The sequence below is a fragment of the Anopheles moucheti genome, chromosome 3 (genome assembly GCF_943734755.1).
Source record: "Anopheles moucheti chromosome 3, idAnoMoucSN_F20_07, whole genome shotgun sequence".
In the NCBI taxonomy this organism is placed as follows: domain Eukaryota; kingdom Metazoa; phylum Arthropoda; class Insecta; order Diptera; family Culicidae; genus Anopheles; species Anopheles moucheti.
In genome coordinates, this window is record NC_069141.1 from 77,770,689 (window position 1) to 77,796,456 (window position 25,768).

The 25,768-nt window shown below is 44.3% G+C and overlaps 4 protein-coding genes across 6 annotated transcripts in view; 2 read left to right on the plus strand and 2 right to left on the minus strand.

The window, feature by feature from the left end:
• LOC128301358 (peroxisomal targeting signal 2 receptor) overlaps positions 1-14,838 on the plus strand; it is an 85,496-nt gene extending 70,658 nt beyond the window's left edge. The window contains exons 1-5 of one of the 3 annotated variants that reach the window (XM_053037799.1): positions 11,905-12,574; positions 12,723-12,928; positions 13,141-13,533; positions 13,598-13,800; positions 13,867-14,838. In XM_053037799.1, the coding sequence (XP_052893759.1) occupies positions 12,728-12,928; positions 13,141-13,533; positions 13,598-13,800; positions 13,867-14,035 (966 nt within the window). In that variant the 5' untranslated portion in view covers positions 11,905-12,574; positions 12,723-12,727 and the 3' untranslated portion in view covers positions 14,036-14,838. Of the gene's footprint in view, positions 1-11,904; positions 12,575-12,722; positions 12,929-13,140; positions 13,534-13,597; positions 13,801-13,866 lie in introns of those variants that run through there. The other 2 variants (XM_053037800.1, XM_053037798.1) reach the window with 2 other exon arrangements.
• Positions 751-3,794, minus strand: LOC128301357 (arrestin homolog). Its single transcript, XM_053037797.1, has 4 exons — positions 3,421-3,794; positions 2,368-2,919; positions 1,944-2,277; positions 751-1,869 (listed from the first exon to the last, which is right to left on the minus strand). The coding sequence occupies exons 1-4, from the start codon at positions 3,583-3,585 to the stop codon at positions 1,724-1,726; spliced, it is 1,197 nt and encodes a 398-aa protein (XP_052893757.1). The 5' UTR covers positions 3,586-3,794; the 3' UTR covers positions 751-1,723.
• Positions 14,839-15,315: 477 nt separating the features above from the next.
• Positions 15,316-25,768, plus strand: part of LOC128306010 (HIV Tat-specific factor 1) — a 56,371-nt gene continuing 45,918 nt past the window's right edge. Inside the window, exons 1-2 of the mRNA XM_053043677.1 lie at positions 15,316-15,642; positions 24,128-25,300. Of these exons, the coding sequence (XP_052899637.1) occupies positions 24,149-25,300 (1,152 nt within the window). The 5' untranslated portion in view covers positions 15,316-15,642; positions 24,128-24,148. The remainder of the gene's footprint in view (positions 15,643-24,127; positions 25,301-25,768) is intronic.
• LOC128306009 (X-linked retinitis pigmentosa GTPase regulator) lies at positions 15,516-19,023 on the minus strand. Its single transcript, XM_053043675.1, has 5 exons — positions 18,966-19,023; positions 18,617-18,850; positions 17,245-17,409; positions 15,667-17,178; positions 15,516-15,589 (listed from the first exon to the last, which is right to left on the minus strand). Exons 1-5 carry the CDS (start codon positions 19,021-19,023, stop codon positions 15,516-15,518), a joined length of 2,043 nt encoding a protein of 680 aa, XP_052899635.1.

A 25,768-nucleotide genomic window follows, 5' to 3' on the forward strand; every position in this document is an offset into this window, starting at 1 on the left:
AGCATCTAAATCCTTCCCTTTCTAAAGGGAAGTAGTTCTAATTGAGCAAATACCGGGTGCATTCTATATGATCTCTGTTTACAAGGGTAAGGGATTGCGCTTAAAGGGAGAGTCCTTTATTTCTTTCGCCGATCATTACGAAAAAAAAACTTTACCTTTTTCCACATCACGAGTTAACAAAGCAAAGCAAATGTAGATCACAAAATGAAACAATAATAATTCGCTGATTTTTCTTTTTGCTCTGCATTTTTTATCTCCAATTACATAACATAACAATATATCCAAATTAGGTTTATACAAAATAAATACAAACACAGTTCACATCGCAATACACTGGCACACTCGTGTGCAACTGTATTGCGAAATAAAGTCTGTTTCTATGTTAACTAAACTGCACTTCCATTGTAACCATACTGCCATTGTTGAGTGGTTGCTTGCGTGTCTAATAAAATTAAGCTTTTTTTTATTGCATTTGCTTGTTGATAGTTTTCTGTAACTGTTTTCTTGCATGTTATATTGTCAATGGAATGGTTTACTTTGCCGAGATTTGCAAATGATATCAAGCTCATCAAGACCAATCGAAACATTGCAAACAATAATTGACTCGCTGTAAGGAGTGCCGAAAGCGTTGCCGATGAATACGAAACTATGGTCGAATTATGCATGGAAAGAATGCCTGGTGTAGGCATCGCATTCCACGCTCTCTGACCATCGCATTCATCTACAGTGCCTTCGTTGTCACATGCAGTCTTGTTTTTTTTTGGTAAACTTTTGCAATTCTTCTGTACTCACCGAAAATAAAACAGAAAATAAAACGTCTTACACTCTAAGGCTGCTGTCGCCTAGCGATTCGCGGATGGCCGGTTTTCCCGGGCAGTGTCCGGGAAAAGCGTCCAACCCCGAACCGAGCTGCACTAGACTATCGTCGATTCGATTTCGTTCACTTCTGGTGTTTTGTTTTGGGGTAGAGGTTTGGTTCTTGTTTTTTTTTTTTACTTCGTCTTTTTAGCATTTTGCTATCAGTTGCTCTTCGATTGATCGATCAATTGTGTCCGGGTTCTGCTTTATGCGGGACCTTTCCGTCCCCCGTTGTTGTTCCGTGACTGCGCAGTCTTTCGCTAGAACCTCGTTGTGACAGGCAATTAATCGATGAATCAAATTTTTGATCAGTTTCATAATCGTTCCGTTACTTTGCTTGTTGCTTCTTTTTTTTGCTTGTGGAGGCTTACTATCACTCCTCGAGTTTTTCGTGTGTTTTCTCTTCATATATTCGTTTTAACGTTAATGGGGAGCACTTAGAGGGTAGGTTGTTCCTTCGCTACGGGGTCTTAAGTTTTTTTTTCGTGTCGTGTTACTTGGTGCATTTGGTGATGAATAAATAGCATCATAGTATTATCACATGGGCATTGTTACGTGGCTCAGGTATAGTTCGCTGCTAGAGTTCCCTAGACTAGCCCTGGACAGGTCCCTATGGCTCAAATGTTTTTTCTCTTCGAGCCCTACACACGCACACTAGGTGCTCGCTCTCTCCCTGGGGAGTGCAGCAGGGACATCAGGCAATTGGGACGGGAATCGCATGGAAGCATTAGTATTTATCGTGTTAGCTTGACTTTCCTCAAGTTGCTCAGCTGGGTATTCGGTGGAGAAGAAGGACACCACGAGGTGCCCTTCCGCGCGTTGCCCTCATTTGGCGAAGGTTTGGAGGTGTAGTAAAGCGAGCGCCTTATTCCGGCTCGTTCATCCGCAGGCGGGCAAAGTCCTCGAACACGATATTATCGTCATCGTCGGCGTAGTGCGAGTTTTCGTAACGATGGCGCTCTATCGACTTCATCTTCTTCAGCGCATTCACCCGCTCTCGCTCCACGGTTCCTGCGGAAGAGGCAGAGTGCGAGGGTTAATTGTCTGATACTTCCACCGTGGAAGCAACTTCCCGTGTCACTTACCAGGTGCCGGGTTCATCAGCTTGAACGGTACGTCCGTCTGGAGTTCGCCGCCGAGCGTGCCGCAGTTGAGCTTGACGCGCAGCGAGTATGAGATGACGATACCCATCGCATCCGACGGACATTTGCCCTCGCCGATCAGCGTGGACGAGGCGAGATTAACGTCATCGTCCTTCAGATGTCCGTCGAGTGCAATTCCCCGGCGGTCCTTGTTGCTCGATGCAAGCGGCACCAGGAAGAAGGATTTGGTGAAGCTGGCCCCGGGCGTGATCGGGCAGCCCTCGCGCGTCTCCAGCGAGGCGATGTGCTTGCTGAACTGCGCGTTCACCATTGTGACCTAATCGGCGCCAGAGCAGTGAAGTGGAGTGGATTAATCGAAACGTTGGCAACTTAACCAGCATAAGAGACAAGAACCGCCCGGACTAACCTCGCAATGCTGCACCACGAAGCACTTAATGCTCTTGACGGTCTTGCGCGAGTTGTTCGTCACGACGATGTTGGCGGCGATCTTCTCACCGTGGTAGTAGATCTCCCGGTCGAGCGTCACCTCCAGGTTGATCTTGCCCTGCGAGAACGTGAAGCCCTTGCTGACGAGCGACGAAGGCAGACGGCGACCACGGGTAGACGGTGCGTACTGGAGCTTCTTGATGGTAAGCGTCACGGCACTGCGCTTGTGGCCCTTGTCGCTCTCGTCCTCACCGACGAACGCCTTGATCGCGTACTCGACACCGAGCGGTTTGCCCTGGTCGTCCTCACCGGCCTGCAGCGTTACCGAGCTGGGTGCCATGCTCGGGAAGTGGAAGGTGAACGGGAACGCGTTCGCGCCCAGCTTCTTCACCAGCCGCTCCTGCATCGGCGTCATCTCCATGTTGGCGTTCTCCATCGGGTAGATCTGGTCCTTGGTCAGCACCATCTCCTTGGAGAACTTCACACCCATCACCTCATCCTCTTCGCGACCATAGCGATAGGTGGTAATGAGCTGCGAAGGGAAAGTAAAACGGTCCACATTAGCCGGGTTAGGTACACTTACAGAAAACTGGATACAACCTAGTTAATTCTTCAAATTCTCAAACATTCGACACATCAATATTCGTTTTCCTGCCCTATTAGCAAATGTTCGTGGAAAATATGACGTTTTTGACCATTCTTAATGCACACTGACGTGAGGTAGTTCAATGGACGAGGGCCTCAGCTTTGTGTTTAGCACACCGACGGCGGTGGATCAAATCCCATTTGGAAGAAAGTCTCTCGCAGCTAAGATTTGACCTGCTTATACCAACTGAGCCATTTTAGTTGGGCTCGATCTCCTTCTGATCTTCTAGACGAAATCATGATTATACACTCGAAATTCTCACAGCTAAAAGTGATTTATAATTCCCACTCTTGACACTTGTTTGTTCACACTAGTTTTTGTTGTCCATTCAACTTCATAAATATCTGAGCAATACCGAAATGGACACTGCTTCAATTCCCAACCAACCTGCCCGAAGATCTTGCGACCTCGCAGGTACTCCTGATCCAGCACGATAACGCCATCGATCGGGTCACAGTAGTCGGTGTGGTCGATGAAGTCACGCTTGCCGAGATAGACGGTCAGTTTACCATTCGGTGCCGATTTTTTGAATACTTTCACTGCGACAACCATCACTGTTTGCTACCGGTGGACAATAAACTGCTTCAACAAACTTCTACTCAAAATCACGTATTTACGGATCGAACGCTTTTTTTGCTGCTGTTGCAACTACTTCACTGTACGGGTCGAGATGTGGAATGCAAAATTCGTCTCTCGGTTGCGTTTATTCGCTTCCGCAATTTAAAAAAACCTGTGTTCACTGTTTCGGGTATTTGGTTTGAAAGAACAACCAGAAGTGCGAACGTCCGGGCAGCTGGTGGACGGTTTTATACCTTCCCGGACGGATGGACAACACCCGGCAAACACCGAAAAGGTTTCCCGGCGCGCTGCCCGTTTTTTTCCCACCCCAGGTTTATCGATCGACTCCGCTCGGCCATTAACTGAATTAGGCTCGAACTATGACGGGGCTGTTGGTGTTTGCCTTCGCCAGGGACAATGGTTACCACCTAATTCGAGTCCTCTTTTGTGTTGCTTCCTTTCTTCGAACCTTCCTTGTTGTCCTTCGAACTACACGGGGAGTACACACGCAGAACAGCGAAATTACGATGCAACGGTTAGCACGTCGATAGAGCACGGTTATAATCTTATTTGAACGCGAGTTTCGTAAAGAAATGGTTGTGACGTCACGCGCTCGGTGCGTGTGTAGGCCACGTTCGGTCGCAAATCGCCCCAAAAGAGCATAACCATCATAAAGGATTTGCGAAGCGGGAAAAATACACAAATTCGCATGAGATATGATTCGCTAGGATGGAAATGAGTTACGCATTGCATACTTTCAGGAGCAAGCTTCCTTATGCAAGATTCAAATTTTTCACTCAGTTGACTCATGTCTTTTGCATAACAACGGAACAGTTTTTTGTTGCTGATATTATTGTCAATTCAACTGGTTGTAACGGATTGTATGGCTTCATGCACCAAATGAGGGATATCTATTCACGTTGGGCTGGCCAGTGTTTTCGAGCATAGCTCACGCTGATATTAGCATTGTCCAAAATGTACCACGAAGTTCATCCTTCTAGTCCGCAGTTGCTAGTCCGGCTCGAATGTCAAGGTTGGCTTGGGTGGTGCAACCGTTGAGCGATGGGTCAATTACTCCGCACGATCCGAGGGTGTGGATCAAATGGATCGAATCTGGGAACTCTTGATGGCATTCATCGAACGCATGCAGTTCTGATTAAATAACGTTGCCAGACGAGACTGTAATTACGAGCCTGAGGTAGCGAACGCTATTACAGACAATCCGGATGGAGGCAGCTTAACGTAAGCTGTAAGGATTAAAGATACCCGAATGGGTGTTATGCAAAAAACAATGTTATTTTTGTAGTCAAAATCAGCAACGAAACGAGTATCATTTCGAATTTTTTCTCCATTTTATGCACAGCAAACATTAGTCTTGTGTGTACACTAGTAAGCGTGATGAAGTGTATGTACAATTTTGATTTTAAATAATTTTTCCAAGCTGATTAAAAATGAAAAGTAAAAAATATAATAATTATTTACTACTAAAATTAAAGTACTAAAACACTAAATTTTATATAATACAATACATAAATAAAAAGAAGAACTTAATGAACTTAGAGAAACGTAATAAAAAGTAAAGAAATAATACTAGATAACTAGAATGATAAATTTTAAACAACAGTAGATAATAAAATGGAAACTCTAAGGCATTTTCTTAAAAAAACATAAGAAAGTATTAGGAAGATATTTAAATGTTCGTATTGAATTTCTTCCCATTTCTGAAGGAACTATTTTCCATCGACATAAAACCCTTCCAAACGCAGTAAAAACTGCGCTCTTAAACAACGGCCCGCAAATGTATGTAAAAGAAATAATCTTTTCATCATACCATTGTGGCTATTCATCCTTTTTTGCGCCACTTCCTCTAGGAACTTCCTTCGTCTAGGCGTTCGGTTTAAAGCCTGCCGGGCATCCGAGATGAGGCGATATATGGAAGAAAATCGATAACGAATTGCAGAAATTTGTTGCAGCAGCCTATGGAGTGGGCTGGTTGGATTTTTATTCACCTCTACGCAAGCATAACGCTACACCGGTCAGTACGCAAGGACATTCGGTGCATTCGGTGGTGAATATGATTGTACAGGATTATGCGTATTATGTGCGATGTGCTTTAAAAGGTGTAGGCATTTCCGCCCACTGACCCGGCAGTTCCTTGCGGTTTTGTGTACGATCTTTTCTCTCGTTCTTGTGCTCTTTGCACCCGTTGCAATTGGAGCTTTTGCGATGGAAGCGCGGAGGTTTGGCAACGATGCCACCTCTCTCCGGGAAGGGGTGGGGGGGAGGGGTGGTGAAAAGAGGCATTCCACATAGAAATTCACCACCCCGCTGGAAGACGCATTTCGCAACCCAGCTTCGAGGGTGGTGACTATTGGAAAGAGGATCTTACATCCACCACCCAGCCACCCACCCCCTTTTCGTTGGGTGGTCCCCCCTGTTTTTGGGGTGGGCTCGATGGCCTTGCATGAATATCTCCACGTTCTTGGCTGACCAGTGGACGTCTGGAAGGCGTTCGTGGTGGTTGGCCTCGATAGCCTCGAGCTCGCAGGATTTGTGGTCGTGTGTCCTTTTGTACGGTGCGTGCCCGTGTGTGTGCGTGTGTGGCTGTGTGCGTGCGAGTGCGTTCGGTGTGACTTTGACTCGGCAACGGCGTGTATTATTCGAAACAATCCACTAGAGCTAGTTGTTTGTATGATCAAATTCCATAATATCATCTACAAAAAAAAAACAAATCTAAAACAAAAGCAAAACGAAAATAGAAAGCAAAAGAAAAAACGAAACCAGTAAAATCAAACAACTTTTTCTTGCTAAATAAATAAAAATTACCACCAAACGCTTTAACCATCCCACCATAAAGGTAGCTCGTTGTTTCTGGTTATGTATTGAAAAGTAAGAGAGTATAGAGACAGACCTCAATAAAAAAACCAAACACTAACCATGGTAAGCACAACGTATCGGACTAGTTTCACTAAACTTGTCAACTTGTTTGAAGCGTATTATTCACAACCATTATTCCATACTTCGTTTGTTGGGGGGAGGTTTTTTTTTTAAGCAATCACTCACTCTACCGTCACGACACGCTCACTAAAACCGAGCACACATTTCACTGCGAGGATTAGTTTTGGCCCATTTTCTATCTTTATAACCGTGTGTTGGGGTTTTGTTTTGTTTGTTTGCCCGTTTTGGTGTCTCCATGTTTGTTTGCAATTATTTTTATTCAACTCAACAACGGGAACTAAGCTGTACGTACATTTTCACCCATCGCGCACCAAAAACCGAATCGTACCGCCGCCCGTCGTGGTAATCCTTTTTGGTGACAATTTTTCGCCAAAAATAATGCAAAATGCTCCTCCATTTGGCTCTCCCCATTCTTCCTCCCTTTTTCTGGGGGACATATCAACACACACATACACGATTGCATAGGCACACATACACAAGACACTGTTGTTTCTGCCGACCTTTCCCAAGTGTTGGGCGCTTGTACGAGTCTCGTGCTGTATCAACACGGTCGGTGCCATTTTTACTTCACCTTCTGGATGCTGGATGCCATGTTTCAATTACACTCTCCGGTGCCCGCTGGTGCATCTTTTGCGTTGTTTTTGCTTAGTTTGCTTTGGCAAAAAAAACCTAATTTTCTAATAATACCTTTACGCGTCCGTATGCTGCACATGGTGTCGGAAGGGTTGGGACGGTGCGAGTCTGTGTCCCGCGCTAGCGTTACGACGCCGATGACGCCGTGAAGGAAAATGCGGGAAATATTATGCTACGGCCAATATGCTGCTCCGTACGGTGAAGCGAGGGAAACATGGCCGGATGGACGCTACGGGGTTTTCGTTGCACCCGTAAGGAAGAGATGCTGGAGATGAGCGAATGATGATTGCCTGCTGCTGGAGAGCGACCGTTCTTCTGCCAAAAGATCCGCTCTCTGGCTTTGGTGAGCAATTATTCCCGAAACAAACAGGGAAAGCCATCTATTGCGCAGTTTGTGCGTAGCACGTGCTTTTTGGGAGCTGGGGTTTTCCCGCGTCGTATAGTGCAAAATGGCAAGAGGAAAATTGAACGAACAAATTTCAAACAACAATGAGACAAATTTAATTCAACTTCAAAATAGTAAGAAACCGATTACATATCTAAAAAGCTTTCATTAGAATAAGAATGCTTATTCCCATATTTCCATGCTTTATAAGACTTTCTCGTACTACCATGGCTGTAGTTTTATAAAAATAAAAAAAAATAAAATTTTTGCATAATTTTTTAAATATTTATATAAGTGTCATATATTTTTTTTATTGTCTCAAGATTTCTTGTGTAATACAGATGTTTTTATGTTTTAAATAGTCTGCTCATTTTACATGCAGAGTGTACTTCTCCGTTAATCACAATTTTTAACTAAAATAACTTTTTTGAATTTTTTTTTGTTTATTTATATTCATTTTTGAAATTTCCTCTTAATATATTTCTCCTACTCTTTCTTTATTCCATTAAAAACTATGGCTAGATGTTTTTATTCTGACATTGCAACATTTTATATATTTTTTCATATGTTAGAATTTTATCATGCCATTTTACGACACTTTTCATTTAACTACTACTTCCTCAATTCTTTAATCCTACTTACGTTTTTTTACTTCGTCTGGATACTGCAGACTGCTTTAAAGTTTTTTGTTTTGTTTTAAATGTTTTTTTCAAAAATTTAGCAACTTTAAAAAAATGAAATACACATATTTAAGAAAATTGTCTAAATGCTCTTACAATCTTGGTCTTGCTCTTATAAGGTTATACAGGTTTTAAATATCAATATGCGATGTTGTTAGAGTGCCCTGATCAAAATAATATTTTGGAAGAGTTATTTAGTGAACATTTGCCTAACGTTTCCACTCAAAGCTGTGAGTTTTATTCTATTGTTGTCTTGACCTACATTGCCCTAACTCATCCACAAAACAAATGAAGACACATTGTATAAAGCCAACCAAATCCTACGACCAATTCTTTTCCACAGTGACAAACACGTTTTTATGAAAATTTTTACCCTAAAAATAGGAACACGGAAGCTGCAGAACACAGCACACGAGTACACGCGCCCAAGCACGCCTTAACAACGCGCGCTCAAAATGGGGCAGGAAAAAAACCGCGTGAAAAATAAATAAACTGCAGCTTCGTTACGCCATTACACTGCACCACAGCATGGTTTTGCAGAAAAGAAACTTACCGATCGCATGCAGGCAGGCATAAAATGCAGTTTTTAGTGCATCGGAAACACATTTCCCTGCTGGAATGTGCTGGCTTACAGCAGGACCGTTTTGCGAGCAGGCGACAGCGCAAAAAAATGGGAACGTACGCGAAAATAAACAATTCTACAATTTATTGGTTGTATCTGGCCAGGAAACTGTTTTAACGTGGCGATAAACAACCGATCCACATTCTGTGCCAGATCGCATGTCAGTGTTGCTTCAGGATAGGGTGAATCATTCGCTCCACAAATGAGTTTGAATTTTTTATTTAAAGAAAAAAATCTTATTATTCATATAAGAATTTTGATTGCAATCCACCCTGACCTACGACGTTTGCTCCATTTGGGGTGAATACTTTCCATTGGCCTGTTGGTTCCTTTCCATCCCCAGCGAAGGGTTTATTTTGTTACACCCCGGTTTCTGCAGCAACGATTTGTGTTTTCGCGCCCAGCTTTACGTGCGCAAAGACGATCGCCCGTGGCGGAGCTGATGGGGATCGGCCATACGATCGCGAACCGCGAGACGCGTTGCAAACGCATCGTAACCCGGCGTGCCGCGTATGATTTTTGTAAGCCACTCGATCGTTTTGTACTATTTTTCCGGGAGGGAGGGGAGTTCTGGTTTGTGGAGCGTTTGCTTTCTTTCTCGTTCCCTTTTTTTCGTTGTTGTTGTTCATTCTCTTCTGCTTTGGTAGGTAGCATACCGATGCCCTAGTCTGTTGCATTTTGTCTATTTTCTATTCATAAACACAGGCGGCCCTTTCGCGCCCTGCTTTCCCCGGGTTGTCCCGGTCGAGGATGGTGGTCTGGATGCATCATGCTAGTAGTTTTCCTTTCGGTAGGCGAAATAAGAAAAAAGAAACAGCTCCTCAAACACACACAAATATACAGCGAGAAGGAGTTTTTGACGTGGCTAAAGATGAGACGGCTTGTACCAGAAGGGATGGACGGCAAGTAGGCGATACTGAGCGGTGATACTGCAACGGAAAAAATAAAAACCCTAAAACAACCGGACACACATGGAGCAGCGCTGCTGGTACGCCAGACACGCGCGCGATTTAGTTTTTCTAGTCGCATGCAGCCGTTGTGAGGTGCATTTTTGGGCACGCGAAGTTTAGTAGTTTTCATCCGCTGGTGAGTGCCATTTGTTCTCGGGTGTCGTCGTTTTAAAGTTACGGGAAAGTAATTGTTGATTCATAAAGGCGTTTGTTAATTGAATGTAAGAGTTTTATGCTTATTTTGTGATGTGGAGATATTGTAGAATTTTAATTAGTAATTTATAACTGCATTGTGAAGCGAAAGAGTGGAGTGAACTTACTGATGGTGCGATTTCAGTTGATTGTTTCTGGCATAAAGGATCTTTTATTCTTAAGTACATTGCGGTGTGGTTTTTTAAATATTTGAATGTATTTCATTCTTTTTACAAGATTTTTTTTAAAATGATGATCATAGACTATTGAGAAACAGAGGTCTTAGACAGAAGCGGATCCACTTTACTTTGAGCAATTAACGAGAGAGGGATTATTATAATGTGTGATCAAGAAAGGATCGACAAAAACTCATACTGCGGCATACATACTTTGTATCAGTTGGACAGAGTGAGGTTAACGAATTGCCTAATTTACTGCACCTGGAAGTGATAGAATGAGGAATCTGGTCATTCATTGTGAACTAGAATGGAAAATTAGTTTTACGGCTGATGGTGGGAAAATCTGTAGTGATGGAAAAAATAGGAAAATCTAGAAACGGAACGAAATAGACAATCCTTTCTTACGTTCATTTTTGTTACTTTCGTTCCTTTCGTAATTTTCGTTACTTTTCGTAACTTTTCGTTACTTCTCAGTATTTTTCGTTACTTTTTGGTTCTTTTCGGTACTTTTGTTATTTATCGATCATTTCATTTATTTCCCGTTTCACTTCTTTCGTCATTTTTGTTTCTTCTTTCTTTCCTGTTTTGATCCTTTTGTTCCTTTTCGTTCTTTTTTTGTTACTGTTTAATCCGTTTTGTTTCTTTTCGATACTTTTTGGCACTATTCTTTCGTGTTATTCTTCACACTCCATTTTTTTCAATTGTGTATTTCATTCATTTATTTCCGTTACTATTTGTTGGCGTTTGTTGAGCTCCAACGAAACAAATATTGGTCGAAAGTAAAAACGAGATAATTTGTTCCGGGTTTAGTGTTACAACAACCTCAACTTTTCCCTTTCAACCTAAACATGTATGAATCATTGCGTTTAATCTGAAATGGTTGCACTCCCATCTCACAATTCCCAATAAAACCTTTAATTTCGTTGTGTTTTAGTTCGCTAATGTACAATCAAATTTGGCAAAGCTTTTCCTTCTCGACGATCGTGATTAATTGACGCGTAACTGCGATGCACTTTCTTCGTCCTTTTGTGGAAAGACGTCCATTTTTCTTTTGTTATCCTCCCACGCGAAAGGAAAGAGTCAACTACAACGGGTACGGGCAAGCATGAAGAAGTTTTCTCGCGAGAGAATTGTGCTACCACGGGAAATGCGTGAAAAGGGGTTTTTCATCTCAGTAGCATCTGTCTTCGACGTTCAAGCACTACCTCTCTCACTTACCCGCCTTGCGCGTGAAAGAGCAGTCGGAATTAAAAATTCAAATTTTCCGTCCCTTTCCCGTACGCTCCACTACGACACGCGAAAGGCGCGAAAAGTACGCACATTTTGTTTCTTGCCTTTCGCGCCCAACTATCCACCGCTGCCGGATCGCGGCCACATCCACACAGCCAAGATGCTGCCGCCGAACGATGACAGTCATCGGCGATGGCGATGCAAATGATGGTGTGGTTGTTTTGACGATAGTGTGCCGCACCGTGAGCGTTCGCGCGCGTTCTCGCGCCTTCACGTGGTGTGCGTAATACGTGGGGACACCACTACACGGCACACCGCGTACAATGCTGCGCGCCGGGTCGGAAAGCGGCGACACCAAGACGATGAGTTTAATTCGCGGTCGTGTCTGGTGTGGCATAATATCGCGCGCAACCTTCCCGCCCGCGAACGTACCGGAGCGACTTGATTACGTGCGCACACCGTGCCCCACCGTGTTTCCGTATCGCGCGATGGAATTGTTGTTCCATCATCATCATCATCAGCATCGTCGTCATCAACTCCACCAGCACCGTCTCATCTTCAACACTTCTACTAGCCTCCGCCGAATCTTTCATACTTCTATCCGGCCTTCCGATGTGAATGTGTGTGACCGAGCACGGTCGTAGTTCTTCCTGTGCTGCCCCCGGTTTTTCGGTGGTTGTTTAATAAATAATGCAATCTTTTTCTACCATCGGTGCGGTGACGATGCTGCCGCGGTTGTTGCTGTGGTTGTGGCGGACATTTCCCGTCGATAGTTACGCGGTGTCGGATCGCGCGGTCGGTCTCGCGTACATCGGAGCGCGTACGCTGCTGTAGAGGTGGGGACCGTCCCGGGTTTTGTTTTTATTTTCCGACCGATTCTGCTGCTGCTGTGGGGCTCCGGTGGTCAACAATTCCGGTAGTGGTGCTGTTGTGTTGGTGCTGCTATTTTGAAGATATCGTACAAAATAACACACGATAGTGGCGTGGCCGTGAGTGTGTGAAGATTTGGGCACACGTTATCAAAAAGGGCACTGGCATTCCGCTAGGGCTCGTAAGTCTAAATCTCGCAAATCAACCGTACCGTCAGAGGCCACGCAATGTGTGGTGTAAATAACAGTTGTTTAAGATAGTGCTCCATCGCTTGGTGCGCACAAGTAAGGCTCCGTTTAAAGCCCAAGGGCATTCGGGGTGGCATTTGTATGATTAGAGTTACCAAAAAAAAAAAAAATGAAGGAAACCCACCCCCTTGTTGCGTACTAACTGGTTTAACCTAATTTCTGCGCCTCTGTCTCTGATTTCCAGGAAGGATGTCAACTTTTTTCACCACCAACCGGCACGGGTACAGTGTGCGATTTTCGCCCTTCAACCCGGACCAGTTCGTCGTGGCATCGAGCCAATTCTATGGCCTGGCCGGTGGTGGCACGCTGTACTTTCTCGAGCTCACGCCGGACGGTTGCGGTATCGTCGAGAAGCGTACCCATCACTGGACGGACGGACTGTTTGACGTGGTACGTATTAGGCGTAGGAAGTAATCTTATCACTGGCGCGTAACGTAATCCCCACGCTTTGTTGGGCGAACGTTTGAAAACAGGGCAATCGGCCATGATAAGAATCGAGGGGGATGAGGTTTAATTGTCTCAGGAAGCTGCTGTTGATCATGGGTTGAGCTGGTTCCAATTTGAAGATATTCTAAAACTTCATCTCATACATTCCGCCTCAGACGTGGTCCGAATCGAACCCGGAAATCATTGTGTCCGGTTCGGGGGATGGCAGTGTCCAGCTGTGGAACACCAACGTGTCCAGCAACAACGGACCTCCGTCGATGGTGTACCGGGAGCACAAGAAGGAAATCTACAGCGTGGACTGGAGCAAGGTACCGTACGAGCAGCTCTTCATCAGTGCCAGCTGGGACAGTACGGTGAAGATATGGGATCCGATCCGGAACAACTCGCTCAGTACGTACATCGGCCATACGCAGCTCGTGTACAATGCGGTGTTTGCGGCCCACATCCCCAACACGTTTGCCAGCGTCAGTGGTGATGGATTTCTGAAGATTTGGGACATCCTCTGTTACGATCTACCGATCGCAAGCATTAAGGCTCACGATGGAGAGGTACGTAGGGAGTAGATTAGGTAGATTGAAATTAACCAGAGTGTCCTTACAATTGAAATTCTAGGTTTTAACGGTGGATTGGTGCAAGCATGATTCGAACATTCTGGCTACTGGCGCGTCGGACGGTTTGATACGCATTTGGGACCTGAGAAACTTCGGCGTACCGATCACGGAACTGAAGGGCAATGAGTTTGCCGTAAGGAAAGTACAATTTTCACCGCACAATTTCTCCGTGCTGGCCAGCGTCGGATATGACTTTACCACCAGGTCTGTATTTGCTCACACGGAGAGTGGCGTTTCGAAGTTTAGCCAACTCCTTTTCTTCAATTTTAGAATATGGGACTTTAAGAAGAGCAATGAAGCGATGGAAACGATCAAACATCATTCGGAGTTTACGTACGGGCTCGATTGGAACAGACGTCGCCGGAATCAGCTGGCCGATTGTGGATGGGACTCGCTGGTGCACGTCTTCAAGCCGGATTGCCTTTCGGATAAGATTTAGGGCGCCACGTGCCGGCACACACACCCGCAACAGTTCCTTTCTATATGGCTTCAGCTGAAGGACGTAGCCAGCTAAGGTGTAGACGTGTGATCTATGTGTCCCCTCCTCCAACTTCTCCCCCACTCCAACCACAGCACATCCAACTGTCCTAAAGGTGTAGTAAGTGCTAAAGCCAAGCCCAGCGAAATGCGGGGCGATGGCATTAGCAAGCCAAAATTGTAACATTTCGGCCAACGTGTGGAAGGTGGAAAAATTGTGATTTAGATGATAAGTAGACCAACAAAAAGAGATGCTCCCGGGACCTGGCGCCCGCAGTAATGGAGATAGTCGTCACATTGAAATTAGCTATTTGTACAGAAAGCGATCGCGAAAGGCGGTTGGACTTCTAAAGCACCGCCCGGGTGGATGGTGTAAAATTTATGTTTCGATGTACAGTTGTAATCAAAACTCGGTGATGGTAGAGCTGCGGTAGATGATACTTATGGTGCGTGGTACAGCTGTAAAAGGATGCTTGGCAGCAGCGAACAATAGGCCGGTGCGCAGTTTGATGGTAGTTTATATTAAACTTTAACTGTTTGTATTATTATTTATTATTCTTCATTGAAGATCGTTAGCTTGGTTACATGGTTCTGTTTCTCTTTTCGCAAAGCTATTGGTTTATTACGAGGTAGGGCTTTTGGTTTTCGGTGCAAACAATGTTTTAGACTAATGGATTATAGTTCTGGATATTATATAAAAAATGGTATTAAAAAACAGGATAGATAAATTTGTGACGAACCAAACACACAGGAAATATATGCATATGTGTCAGTGAAATTAGAGTTGTGTGCTTGAAATTGATATTTGAACGGGTAAGTTGAGAGTATTTTCTTTTGTTAATATTTTAACTAATAATGACAAATATAAGCTATATGCTTATAAAAAGACTTAGCTGGTAGCAGTAGCAGTGGTTTGCAGCCACGTGTCATCCACGTGACCGTTTTCATGCCTGCAAATTGGAAATGCGAAAGTACGCAGCCAAAACACGCACGCAACCATATGAATATACTCAAACTGAAATTATGAGTGCAGTGCCCAAAATATGGACACGGTTTTCAGACGATATGTTTACTATATTTTTAACTCAATTTTACAACACTTTTACGTACAATAACGCAACAAAATGTGTGAAAATAAAATGTAAGAAAGTTGATGGAATTTCCCACAGTGCTTGTTTGACATTTCTTGCTGTCATTGACCACTGTAGAGTTGTTTTGTCCCGGTACCGGTCCAGTGTTGTTTACAAGCGCGCGCGTGCAATAGCGAAAAATGCGTTTTATTGGTTTGTAAATTGTTAAATAAGCCGTGTGCGACAATCAGGGGTGAAACAAATAGTTATATGTGTGTGGTGAAAACAAGAAATGCGAGATTCAATCGGTTATCTGAAAGTGTTTTATTGCCAGTAGTGTACAGAATGAAGAAACAACACATGTGAGCAGATTCACATCAGTGTGCACACCTTCGACGCTCTATCCTCTGCGTGGATGATTTGATCGTTTTTGGAATACTTCACATCTGCCAAAGGAATTGAGAAAAGACGTCTCCTGTTAAGTGGTTCATAGTGCAAGGTAAATTAACTTCCAACAACTCACCATCGTCTAAAACGACACCCGGGTTCTTGCACGATACATCCATGCTTTTCGATTTAAGCTCCTTGAAGAACTTGCGCATCCTGTCGCTGGACTTTGTACTGCCCATGCTACCGTTCAGCTTGCTGCCGAGACTCAGCTTACGGGCATCCTCGTTGCGATTATTGTTGCTATCGTTTTTGATACCATTTTTACCATTGTAACCTTCCGAATGCTTGAAGGCGTGCTTTCCATTGTCCCCGTTTTCTTCTTCCTCTTCATCGTTAAAGGTGGACTGAGATGAGATGCTATCGTCATCGTCATCGCTGTAATCGATCAGTTGACTTATGTTGGGTGTATGCGTTTTTCTCGGACCGACATCTCTGTGGGCCGAGAAGCGATCCTCCTCATCATCCGCATCAGCTGTGTCGGTTGGTTTCAGGTGGTGATGATGGTGTCGTTTGTGTTCCCGCATTCCGTTGGGAGTAACGGCATGCGCTATGCTAACACCGTTATCGATAAACCGCACGTCGGAATCGCCTCGGTCACTTGTTTCAATCGCAATCGATTCATCCTTGGATATCTCACGCTCCACATGCTCCCGTCGCAAACGTCTCTTCTCGTTGCGGATAAACTCTTGTGCCGTTTGGGCGTCCATTTGCAGCTCGGTTGGTATCGGTGTAGCATTGTGCAGAAGCTCGAGCGCATGTGTTACATCGAGTCGCTCTACGGCAGGGTAAGCCAACACTAGCGAATGTTCGTTCCCGCTGGCAATGTCGGTGACGTTAAAGTGACGGAATTTCGTTAGCTCTTTGAAATGATCCGACACAGTGAAGGGGCAATCGTCATCGTACGTCGTTAGCAGGCGTCCGGTACTTGTAACGAACGATACACAATCATTTGCCGATGCGATCTTGACCACGTGTTCGTCCTCCGCCAACAATCCATCTAAATGTTCGAATAGATCGAACTGTAGATCTTCCACCTTTCGCACCCGACTAGAACGGTACACCTGGCCTGTTGCTAGCAACAAATACACACAATCCCATCCAGTAATTTCGCCCGCGATCACTTGCTCCGGAAGGATACAATTGGTCAGCTGTTTTAACACTGGAATAGTGATCTTTTGAAATTTGCCCACCAGATAGAGTGTGTTTGCCGTGGTGACGAACAGTGTGCAGTAGTTGCCACAGAATACCTGGCCGACCGGTTCGTCCAGTGCAATCCTTTCCGGTTGGGAGAGTATTTTAAGTGAGTCAACTCCACCGAGCTGCTGATGACTGTTATATCCCCAACCGTAGCAATTGCCGCTAGAACTGAGCAGAATGAAATGATTGAAACCGGCCACTACCTCCGTGAAACGCTCCTTTGTAGATTCATCCCGAAGGTGACGGAATTCCTGCAGTTCTACCGGAAACGGTGTATATTCACTGTTATCGGTGGGATTTTTGTGAAGTGTGGTCGCATCCAGTAAAGAGGAAATTTTAGCATTGAAAGGGAATACATTTTTCCCACAGTAAAATACCTTTCCAGTTTCTGAGAAGATCAATAGATTAATATAACCTTTTTAATTTTAATTTTAGGTAAACTCAGTACACATACCAGAAAGTATAATGCAGAATCCATTTCCTCCGAAACAAAACGATTGGACTCGCTCCTTGAGACGCTTGATCGTGCGCACGCAGGATGGTTTATGGATGGTTTCCGTTTTGCCCAATCCAAGCTGACCGTGTCCACTGAGACCCCAAACGAACAGTCGTCCCGATTCTGGAATGTAAATATAGTGGCGCACGTAGAGTTAGGAGAATGATTAATAGAAGGCAAAACAAAAGCGAATGTTCCACGTAATACTCTCGAATCGTTATTTCCTAGCGCTGTCTGGTCATTTTCTGGGCGCAGTGCGATGCGATGAGTGTGTAAATGTTATACTACCACGACCACGTTCTTGTGTGCGCCTTAATTGTGCGATTGCGTGCATCGGTGCCGACTCGTGAGGAACCCCTCGTGAATCCGTGGCTTTCGCTGGTACGTTAATCGGCGCCGGGGAAGTGTAAAAGGGCAATAGAATTAACCCGAGAACGGATTGCGCTAGTTCCTCACACGTGCACAAGCTAGGTTTCAACGCGATGGTGTTGCGTTTCAAGCCCCGGATGTAATGTTGTTTTGTTATGGACGATAGATATATGGTTATAATTTACGGTAAAGCACCAGCTGGATAAATACCGATTGCCAAATGCTAGATTAGCTGGGCACCTTTTCTGCATGACAACAAACTCCTTCACCTGTAGTGGAGACATTAATTTTCGGTGTTTTTTTCCCCCGGATAAGATGTCTCGGTGTTTGTTGTTGAATACAGTTGGGCAGAAGGCGAAAGTGGTTAATGAGAGAACATACAGCCGGTATCGGGTGCTCGTGTCTTTTTTTTTCAAGTTCACGAACACGCTTAATTGTAGCGAAAGGTCAACAACGCAACAAAGCGCACGGCATCGAATTATTTCGCGAGACCACAAATGGACACATTGGTCTTGGCACTAATGTTTTAATTATGTGAATGCTAGGAATGAAATGCTTGGCTAGGGAGATTTAAGTGTTTGAAGAGTTTATTGTTCTTAGTATGCGACTAAGAACGCCTTACAATGTCGCTAGGGCACGATTTAATAGTTAGAACGATTTGGAACAATTTCTTTGCTGAGTTGTTAAGTTCGCCAAGTTGTCCAGGCGAATGTCATGCCCCCGAAGGTTAACGAATTCTGCTTCATCATTGTTGTAACGATTAGTTGCCAAAATCATTTTCCGTATCGTTTTCATTTCCGGGTTTTATTGGAACAAAGCGAAATTTGGGCATCTATTCGACACACTTGTGGAGTGGGAAGCAAAACACCATGAAATTGTTCTTCTTTCCACTCGCAACATGCTACTCCAGAATGAACGCTTTTGCGGCACTACGCTATCGTAAACGATACGGGACACTTACCGCATATCACTCCACTTTGTTTGCTGCCACAGACAATTTTCACGATCGGATCATTTTTGACAAAGAAGTAACTCTGTTGTCGCTTCGGCACATCTTTTCCGTTGCGTTCCGGTATTTCTGCTATACCGTTGGTCTCCGGTGGGTGGTTTGCTGAGTCGATTTGTGGTGTTGTTTCCTCCTTAATCGTATCATCGAAGAGGTACGATTTTCCCAACGTGAACACTGCTCCCGTGTCTGGAGTAATGGGTTTTAAAATGATGGTAAACATTACGCATGGATCAAATGGATTGAGTAGGAATCCGAAGCTAAAAGTTCAGTTTTGTAAAATGAACAGATCACAGATATTCACCTGGAACTTCAATATCCACATGCATGCCACCTCCGTTTTGGTCCGTTGTGTTACACATTTATAATTACATTAAAAACAGCTTCAAGGCGGAGTTGAATAAGCAATACTTTTTCACACAAACGTTCCTGCAGGAATCCTGCTGCACTTCAATTTACACTATCCCGATTTGACCTATTTACCAGGTTTGCCACTTCCCGAGCATGATTAACACATTTCGCAAAAATCACTTCACATTACGAGGGCGCGTAATGGCGTGAAACTCCGCTTGACGAGGTGTTCCCTTGTGTTGCGTTTCTAATTCCCGACGTTGTTGATTTGCCTGCGGTCCGTTCGATACTGAGGTCTAGTGAAAGCGTGCGAGCAGGTACCTTCCCGTCCAGTCCAAGCGTTGCGTGGCGCGAACTCACACGCTCGGTCACGATTTTAGTAGTCGTGGTAGAGAAGCTTACTACCACGACGAAAAGAAAGTATCCTTCAAAGGGTCAGTCTATGCTCCTATTGCGTCCCAGTGCTTTTGCCCGGCCGGACAGTAGGCTGTCGTTGATGAAGGGTAAATGTGTGATATAAAAAAGTGTGCTTCCATGTACTGAGTGGTGGCGAGGGAACAGGATGCCCCTGCAAGTGGGTGACATCCATTTACGGCAATAGAGGAAAGTGTGCGGTTAACTGTGGAGTAAAGTGTCGCTTCATATGATGTAGGCCCATTATGGACCGGTAGGCCGGTTATTAAGTGGGCCGCAGGTGAACGTTATGGAATCTTTGATAGTTTAGCTATCGCGTCCGTTATTACACGTATACAGCTTTAGTCCATTAGTCCGGAAATTATTGATTCACGAGACAATGGTTCCCACGAGGATCAACACTGTGATGTCTATTTATGGCTATTATTTTGTGTGTCGTCTATCTTTAGATGAGAGACAGTGACCAGTTTTAACACGTTCTTTCGAATGATTTTGAACGTTGTTTGATGTTTAGGAAAAGCTTTATATTGAGGTAAACATTAATAATAACTGTAAATGATTAGTTAGCAACAAAACCTTCTCATGGTGTAATGGGTTTGTTTTAACATTAAGCATTAAAATTTATAAAGGCGAAGCATTTTCCAACACAAAACAAATGAATTTTCATGTTTACTTCTATTGCCATTGTTAAGCGCATTGCGAGTTCACATTTTCGCTGAATGCAGTTTGCTGCATGCACAATGAATTTTTGTCTCGGAGTACAACTGCATCACACACACAAAACAAAAGATCCGTAGACAAACAAAACGAAACATTTTCTTGTAGAGTATGAAACTGTAAGTGTAGTATGAAAAACTAGACTAGACACAGTACTGTCGGTGAAACATCCCTCCTGACACTTGGTGTATTGATGTACGTGGAGCGGCAGGAGGAACGACGTATGTGAGTATAATCGATTTTCCAACCGTTCCACCCAAAGTTGAAAGAACTGTCCAGTCTATTGACCCCTTTCGGTTAAGGTTCATGTGAAGCAAAGGACTCGGGAGAAAATACAAAATAGGCCACTGGGAAATTGTGTGGATAAACGGTGAGGGTCGCCAGTCCGTCCCTTCCGACGAATAAGTGTCACAGTCGATCAGTGCTGTTGGCTGTTGCATTTTCCAAAGAGCCCCATTATAGCAGCCATTATAATCGGAATGGTCGAATTATTTAGCTTTAATAAGAAATGGTCGATGATCAACGGTAGGGAAACAAAACATTTTGTCCACTGTGAGGTAGGAAATGAAACCCGCTTTACTACCGTTTGGCCCTTTTTTTCTCTTGCCATCGATAAATACTGTCGCCAGTTTAACGATCAGATTGAATCACGTTTTTTTTTGTTTTGTTACAGGTATTACATAGTTGTCGAAATATGGAGGCTTCCAACTTTTGTGCCACGAGCAGTGCTAGATCTGGAGCACACTGATTTTATACATCGACGTTCACCGATATCGCAGCAATGAATATTCAACGCAAGGATAATCATTGCTCCCAATTCGTGCATTCCGATTTCCCTAAGAACAAAGCACATTAATATGCAGCACTATCGAGCTCGAAGACTAATTGCAGCTTCTCATTAGCAGATAGCAAAGGTGTCCTCTTTACAACTTAAACACAGTCCCGCACACTACGTATCAGCATCGTCCTCCTCTAACGTTTGCCTTTGCAAAGGAAGATGCCGGAAGTATCGGAATGTCTCACAGTGAACAAATTGCCCTTTTTCCGTGCGTTCGGCAATCCTTGAACTTGCAGCCAACGGTATTTGAAACCCCGGTTACTACTGAAGCGGCCGTAACCAAAGCCCAAGAAGGAGAATGAACCAAACCACGGCCAAAATGCTTTCCCCCGGAAACCGTATCCAAAACAAATCCTTGCAAACGACGATGGCGTCGTTGTTTGTTGCATAGTTGCATGTTTGTTTTTCTTCACCGGTGCGCCCACCGGTGGAACACAATTAGGGTGTTCTAGCACTAGGGAAACTTTCGCACCTTCTTTCCAGTGCCTCGTACTGTAGTGGTGGCGCATGCCAATCGGATTTGTTTACACTCGTTGGTTACTATCACAGTCAGTTTGGAGCCATCGTTTGGTAGTAAACAGGTGGACTAATGGAACCCCGGGTTGTAATGTAAGGATGTATAGGAATTTATAGACATAAATGGTTAAAGCATTACTATTCAGGCGCGTAACAGAAGAACAGGTCTGAAACGAATTGCAATTCATGGATTAGCTCTCTGGTTGAGCGTACAGGATACAATTAACAGTTTATGGCATGGGTTAATTTAAATTCATCTCTTTGTGTTTATTATTACTGTTATTTCTGTACGAAACCATCCTAACAATAATCATTCTATGCATTTTTAGTCACCGAATGCACCGTATGAATGCGTGCCTGCCCGGAAGCTTACTCCAAAATGTATGAAATGGCCCCACGCCATAATGAATTCATGAGCACCAGCGTGAGCAACAACAAGTTCGCATGATAAAGGCACTAAAAAGGGGAACACAAAAAAAAACACCGGGAAAACATAAACACACAGGATTTTCGTGCATTGTATTTTTTTATTTCCCATTCACCATCACCCGTGGGCGTTCTCATTCCGGAAATCAGGCCGAAATGTGACCGACTTTTCCCGCCCCCAGTAACCGATGGGCAGTTTGTGATGGAAATGCATAATTTATTGTCCAGTGCGCAGTTCGAAAAGGGGGTGGAGAACGGCAACGAAACACACGCAATCGAGACTGGTGCGATAGAATTTCTTGCCTCCAAGCGACTATTGGTAGGAATTGATCGGACATATGAAATATTCAGCCCCTGCGCCCTGTTTATGAAGTTGCTGCAAATGGACATGGAAGCGTTCGGTTATGAATTTCATCGATAGTTCTGAATCGATATGCTAATATTCCCGGTCAGTTTGCCGGACGGATGCAGGCTGGTCACATATTAACCTCCAAGCTTTTGCCCATCGTTAGCGTTTCAATTAAGTGAACGATTGACTGTAGCGGCTGTGGAAATTGTGCCACACTGTAAATAAGGACGGAATGGACAAGTGAGATGTGTAATTGAAAGCTGTGTCGAATTATAAATGCATTCATCAAACATAATGCAGTTGTAGCGAGGCGTCACCGTGGTGAGAAGGTTCCGAGGGGTTTTGTAGAATTGACCAGATGGATAGGCTATATTTTTTGTGTGGAACTTTAGTTATGATTGAGGACTTGTATGTTTTTTTGTCTACTTCTACCGTTCCCAAGCGCTGATGTCGATGTGCCGGTTTTGTGTTGCATTTTCCAGGCTGGTAAATAATCAACAATAATTGACTCTTTCCGTGACGATTACCGCTGCACGATAACGAGCCTCAGAATAGTTCCTTGTTTTAAGGTTTTTGCTACAAAGATTTTCCATCTATTTAAAAAAAAGAATGATGAAATATTTATGCTCTTTGGAGAAGCTATGTGCGTTGAATAGAATAGCCTGTAGTATAATGCGAAACTATGTTCCGTTTTTAACTCTTCCAAGGCTCGTACCGCTCGTCAAGGAAGTGTTCGTTGGGAACCGACCGGTGGTGAAATGTGTTAAACGCGTCATCATTAGCAATTAAACATGCCCGTGTAACTTACCGCTGTACGTGCACGGCATTGTTTGAAGTGCCCGTTGCTGTACTGCCTTCATCCGGATGTGCTTGGTAAAACGACTACCCATCTATCCGCAGCGCGTCAATTAACCCTCACCTACATTCATCCCAGATGGGTTGGGAGGTTGGGAAAATCGATACGAACGTGCGTATTTTATTTGAGCTTTCGGAGTTCCATTCATGCGAACCTGCTTCATGGCATTAATTCGCCTAAGAAGTTACCGTAGACGGTGGATCTTGCGTCCGGTTCGGTTATCGGTTAGGAATGGAGGTGGCGCATTAAAAGGGGGCAAAGCGTTACGTTAGTGGGTGGAAAGCGTGAAAATCACGGATTTTTCCCATCAACCTTGCCCTTCTTTTTTTTTTGTTGGCCGAATGAGTCCACTGCGATATTGGTGGACATCGGTTGCGACCTTGTGCCTAATTGGCGAGAAGTTCTACTGTGACCAGTCGGTCGGTAGGGTGATTGAAATGTTGTAGAATTTAGGGACCGTTTCGAATGTACCATGTGAAGGTTGATTTAATTAATTCGTTGAGCTAGTGTTTGCGTTTAACTTGTTTTATGGGGCACAATAAATTCAAACGCATGCCAAAAAAGCTCTCGCCTGTTTAGGCCAGAATACTTTCAGGGGATCATGAGCAAAAAATTGTAGGATAATAAAATTTATTATTAAAAGTAAATTTATTTAACACGTTCAGCACCTCATCACGCAAAAAGTGCTGTACAAAAAACAAGTAAGCTTTGACAGCGGCCGAATGCTAACTATGGCGATTTTTGACACGACGCAAAACGTGTTAATAACAATTAGCCTCTTATTAGAAAGCCATGTGTACGAATTAATCATCCAACCAGCTCCGAAGATTCCTCACTCAAACTTGACAATTGTACTGACAACCGTAGTGTATCTTATTACATTATTTACCCTTCCAGATGGCAAAACGTCACATACCCACAAGCGTACGCTCCCTGGGTGTCAGCTGAATTTGCTTGCTTTATTGACCTGTGTATTGTGCGTTCTTGTTGTTCTTTCAGTTCCAGTTCATCAGTTCAACCATGTCCAGTAGTGAAAGTGACTCGAGTGAAACACCAATCGTTAGTGCTGCTCCGACGATGAGCTCCCGTGAGGCGGCGGCCAACGTAATGTTGACGGATTCCGAGAACACAAACAACGAGAACCGTGTAATAGAGATGGAGTCAAATCCGGGTGGGGAAGGTACGGAGGATGCTCCGGCGGGAGTCGTGGAACAAGCGGTGGCGTCGCCCACCGAACCGGATGGCGCGAGTGTCCCCCATGGGGAAAAGATTGATGAGCCTGAGAAGGAGCAACAGCCGAAGTCGGATGATACAGAGCCGTCCAAAGCGGGGAAAGATCAATACGCGGAACACGTCACATACAACGAGTCTGGAGAGGCCATTTACACTGATCCGGCCACCAAGTTTCAGTACCGGTGGTGTAAAGAGAAAAGTGAATGGGTTCCACTGGACGGAACGGCACCGGCAGCAGGTGAAACACCGTCTGACAATCCGTATGAAAACGAGCACTATCGGTGGTGCCACGAGAAGAAAGAGTGGATCCCGAAGCAGGAAATTCCAACCGAGACGGAGTTTCATCGGTGGGATGAAAAAGCGCAAAAATGGGTTCCCAAAGAGCAGCCGCAAACTGCATCCGGAGAGTATCGTACCGTGGATGGCGTAAATACGTACACGGATAAGGACGGTGCGGTGTACTTTTGGGACGTCGAACGGAAAGGTTGGTTCCCCAAGGTGGATGACGATTTTATGGCGATGTATCAGCTGAGCTATGGGTTCATCGATAACACCTCGGGTGGAAGTGTTGTTGCTGCTGCTGCCACACCGAAAGTACCCTCCGGTGAGGGATCGGCAACGGTGAAACAACTCCCCGTCCACCAGCACGTGGATTCGGATGACATTGATGAACAGGAGGAGGCACAACGGGCCGCTTCGAAGGGCAAGAAACGGAAAGCACCGCCAGAACCACCGAAATGGTTCGATATGGCACCGGAGCACAATACGAAGGTGTACGTGTCCAATCTGCCGGCGGACATTAGTGAGGAAGAGTTCGGTGAAGTGATGTCCAAGTGTGGTATGGTAATGAAGGATCCCAAGACGCATAAGCTGAAGTTGAAGCTGTACCGTGAAGCGGATGGTACGTTAAAAGGCGACGGACTATGTCACTACATCAAGGTAGGTGAATGTTTTTGTTCTATTTGCTCATAGACTAGCTAGCTGAGGCTGGTATAAGCAATCCTACTTATACGTATGCAACCAGACTTATTATTAGCTGCATTAGCTATGAACTACCGACTCTAATTTTCAATAATTTTGTTAGGTATTTAACCCCTCCTTTATTTTGTTTTTATACATTTTTCTTTGTTTCATTATATTATGATTTTTTTTAATTTTTAATAATATTTATGTTGTTTTCATTGTTTTATGTTTATTTCATGTTCATTTTACTTGTTCCATATGTTTTAAAAATCAAAAATCATGCGAATTTCTATTTATATTTATTTATATTTCCAATATGACGGCTTTCGCCGTATTATGAACACCGTAGTGTCGAGTGGTGTACAATTTTACAATTTTACAAGGCATTTCCACCTAGCAATTTGCCTTATTCCGGGCATACTCGGTTTCATGCGAATGTGAAAA

What these genes read in the sequence shown, in the direction of transcription:
- LOC128306009 (XM_053043675.1), bottom strand. Translation starts at nt 19,023, where the DNA reads ATGTGTAACACAACGGACCAAAACGGAGGTGGCATGCATGTGGATATT. An exon ending in TGTGGATATTGAAGTTCCAG is followed by an intron (nt 18,851 to 18,965) that starts GTGAATATCTGT and finishes CCATTACTCCAG; the next exon opens with ACACGGGAGCAGTGTTCACG. An exon ending in GGGTGTCGTTTTAGACGATG is followed by an intron (nt 15,590 to 15,666) that starts GTGAGTTGTTGG and finishes TTCCTTTGGCAG; the next exon opens with ATGTGAAGTATTCCAAAAAC.
- LOC128301357 (XM_053037797.1), bottom strand. Translation starts at nt 3,585, where the DNA reads ATGGTTGTCGCAGTGAAAGTATTCAAAAAATCGGCACCGAATGGTAAA. An exon ending in GTCGCAAGATCTTCGGGCAG is followed by an intron (nt 2,920 to 3,420) that starts GTTGGTTGGGAA and finishes TTCCCTTCGCAG; the next exon opens with CTCATTACCACCTATCGCTA. An exon ending in GCTGATGAACCCGGCACCTG is followed by an intron (nt 1,870 to 1,943) that starts GTAAGTGACACG and finishes CCTCTTCCGCAG; the next exon opens with GAACCGTGGAGCGAGAGCGG.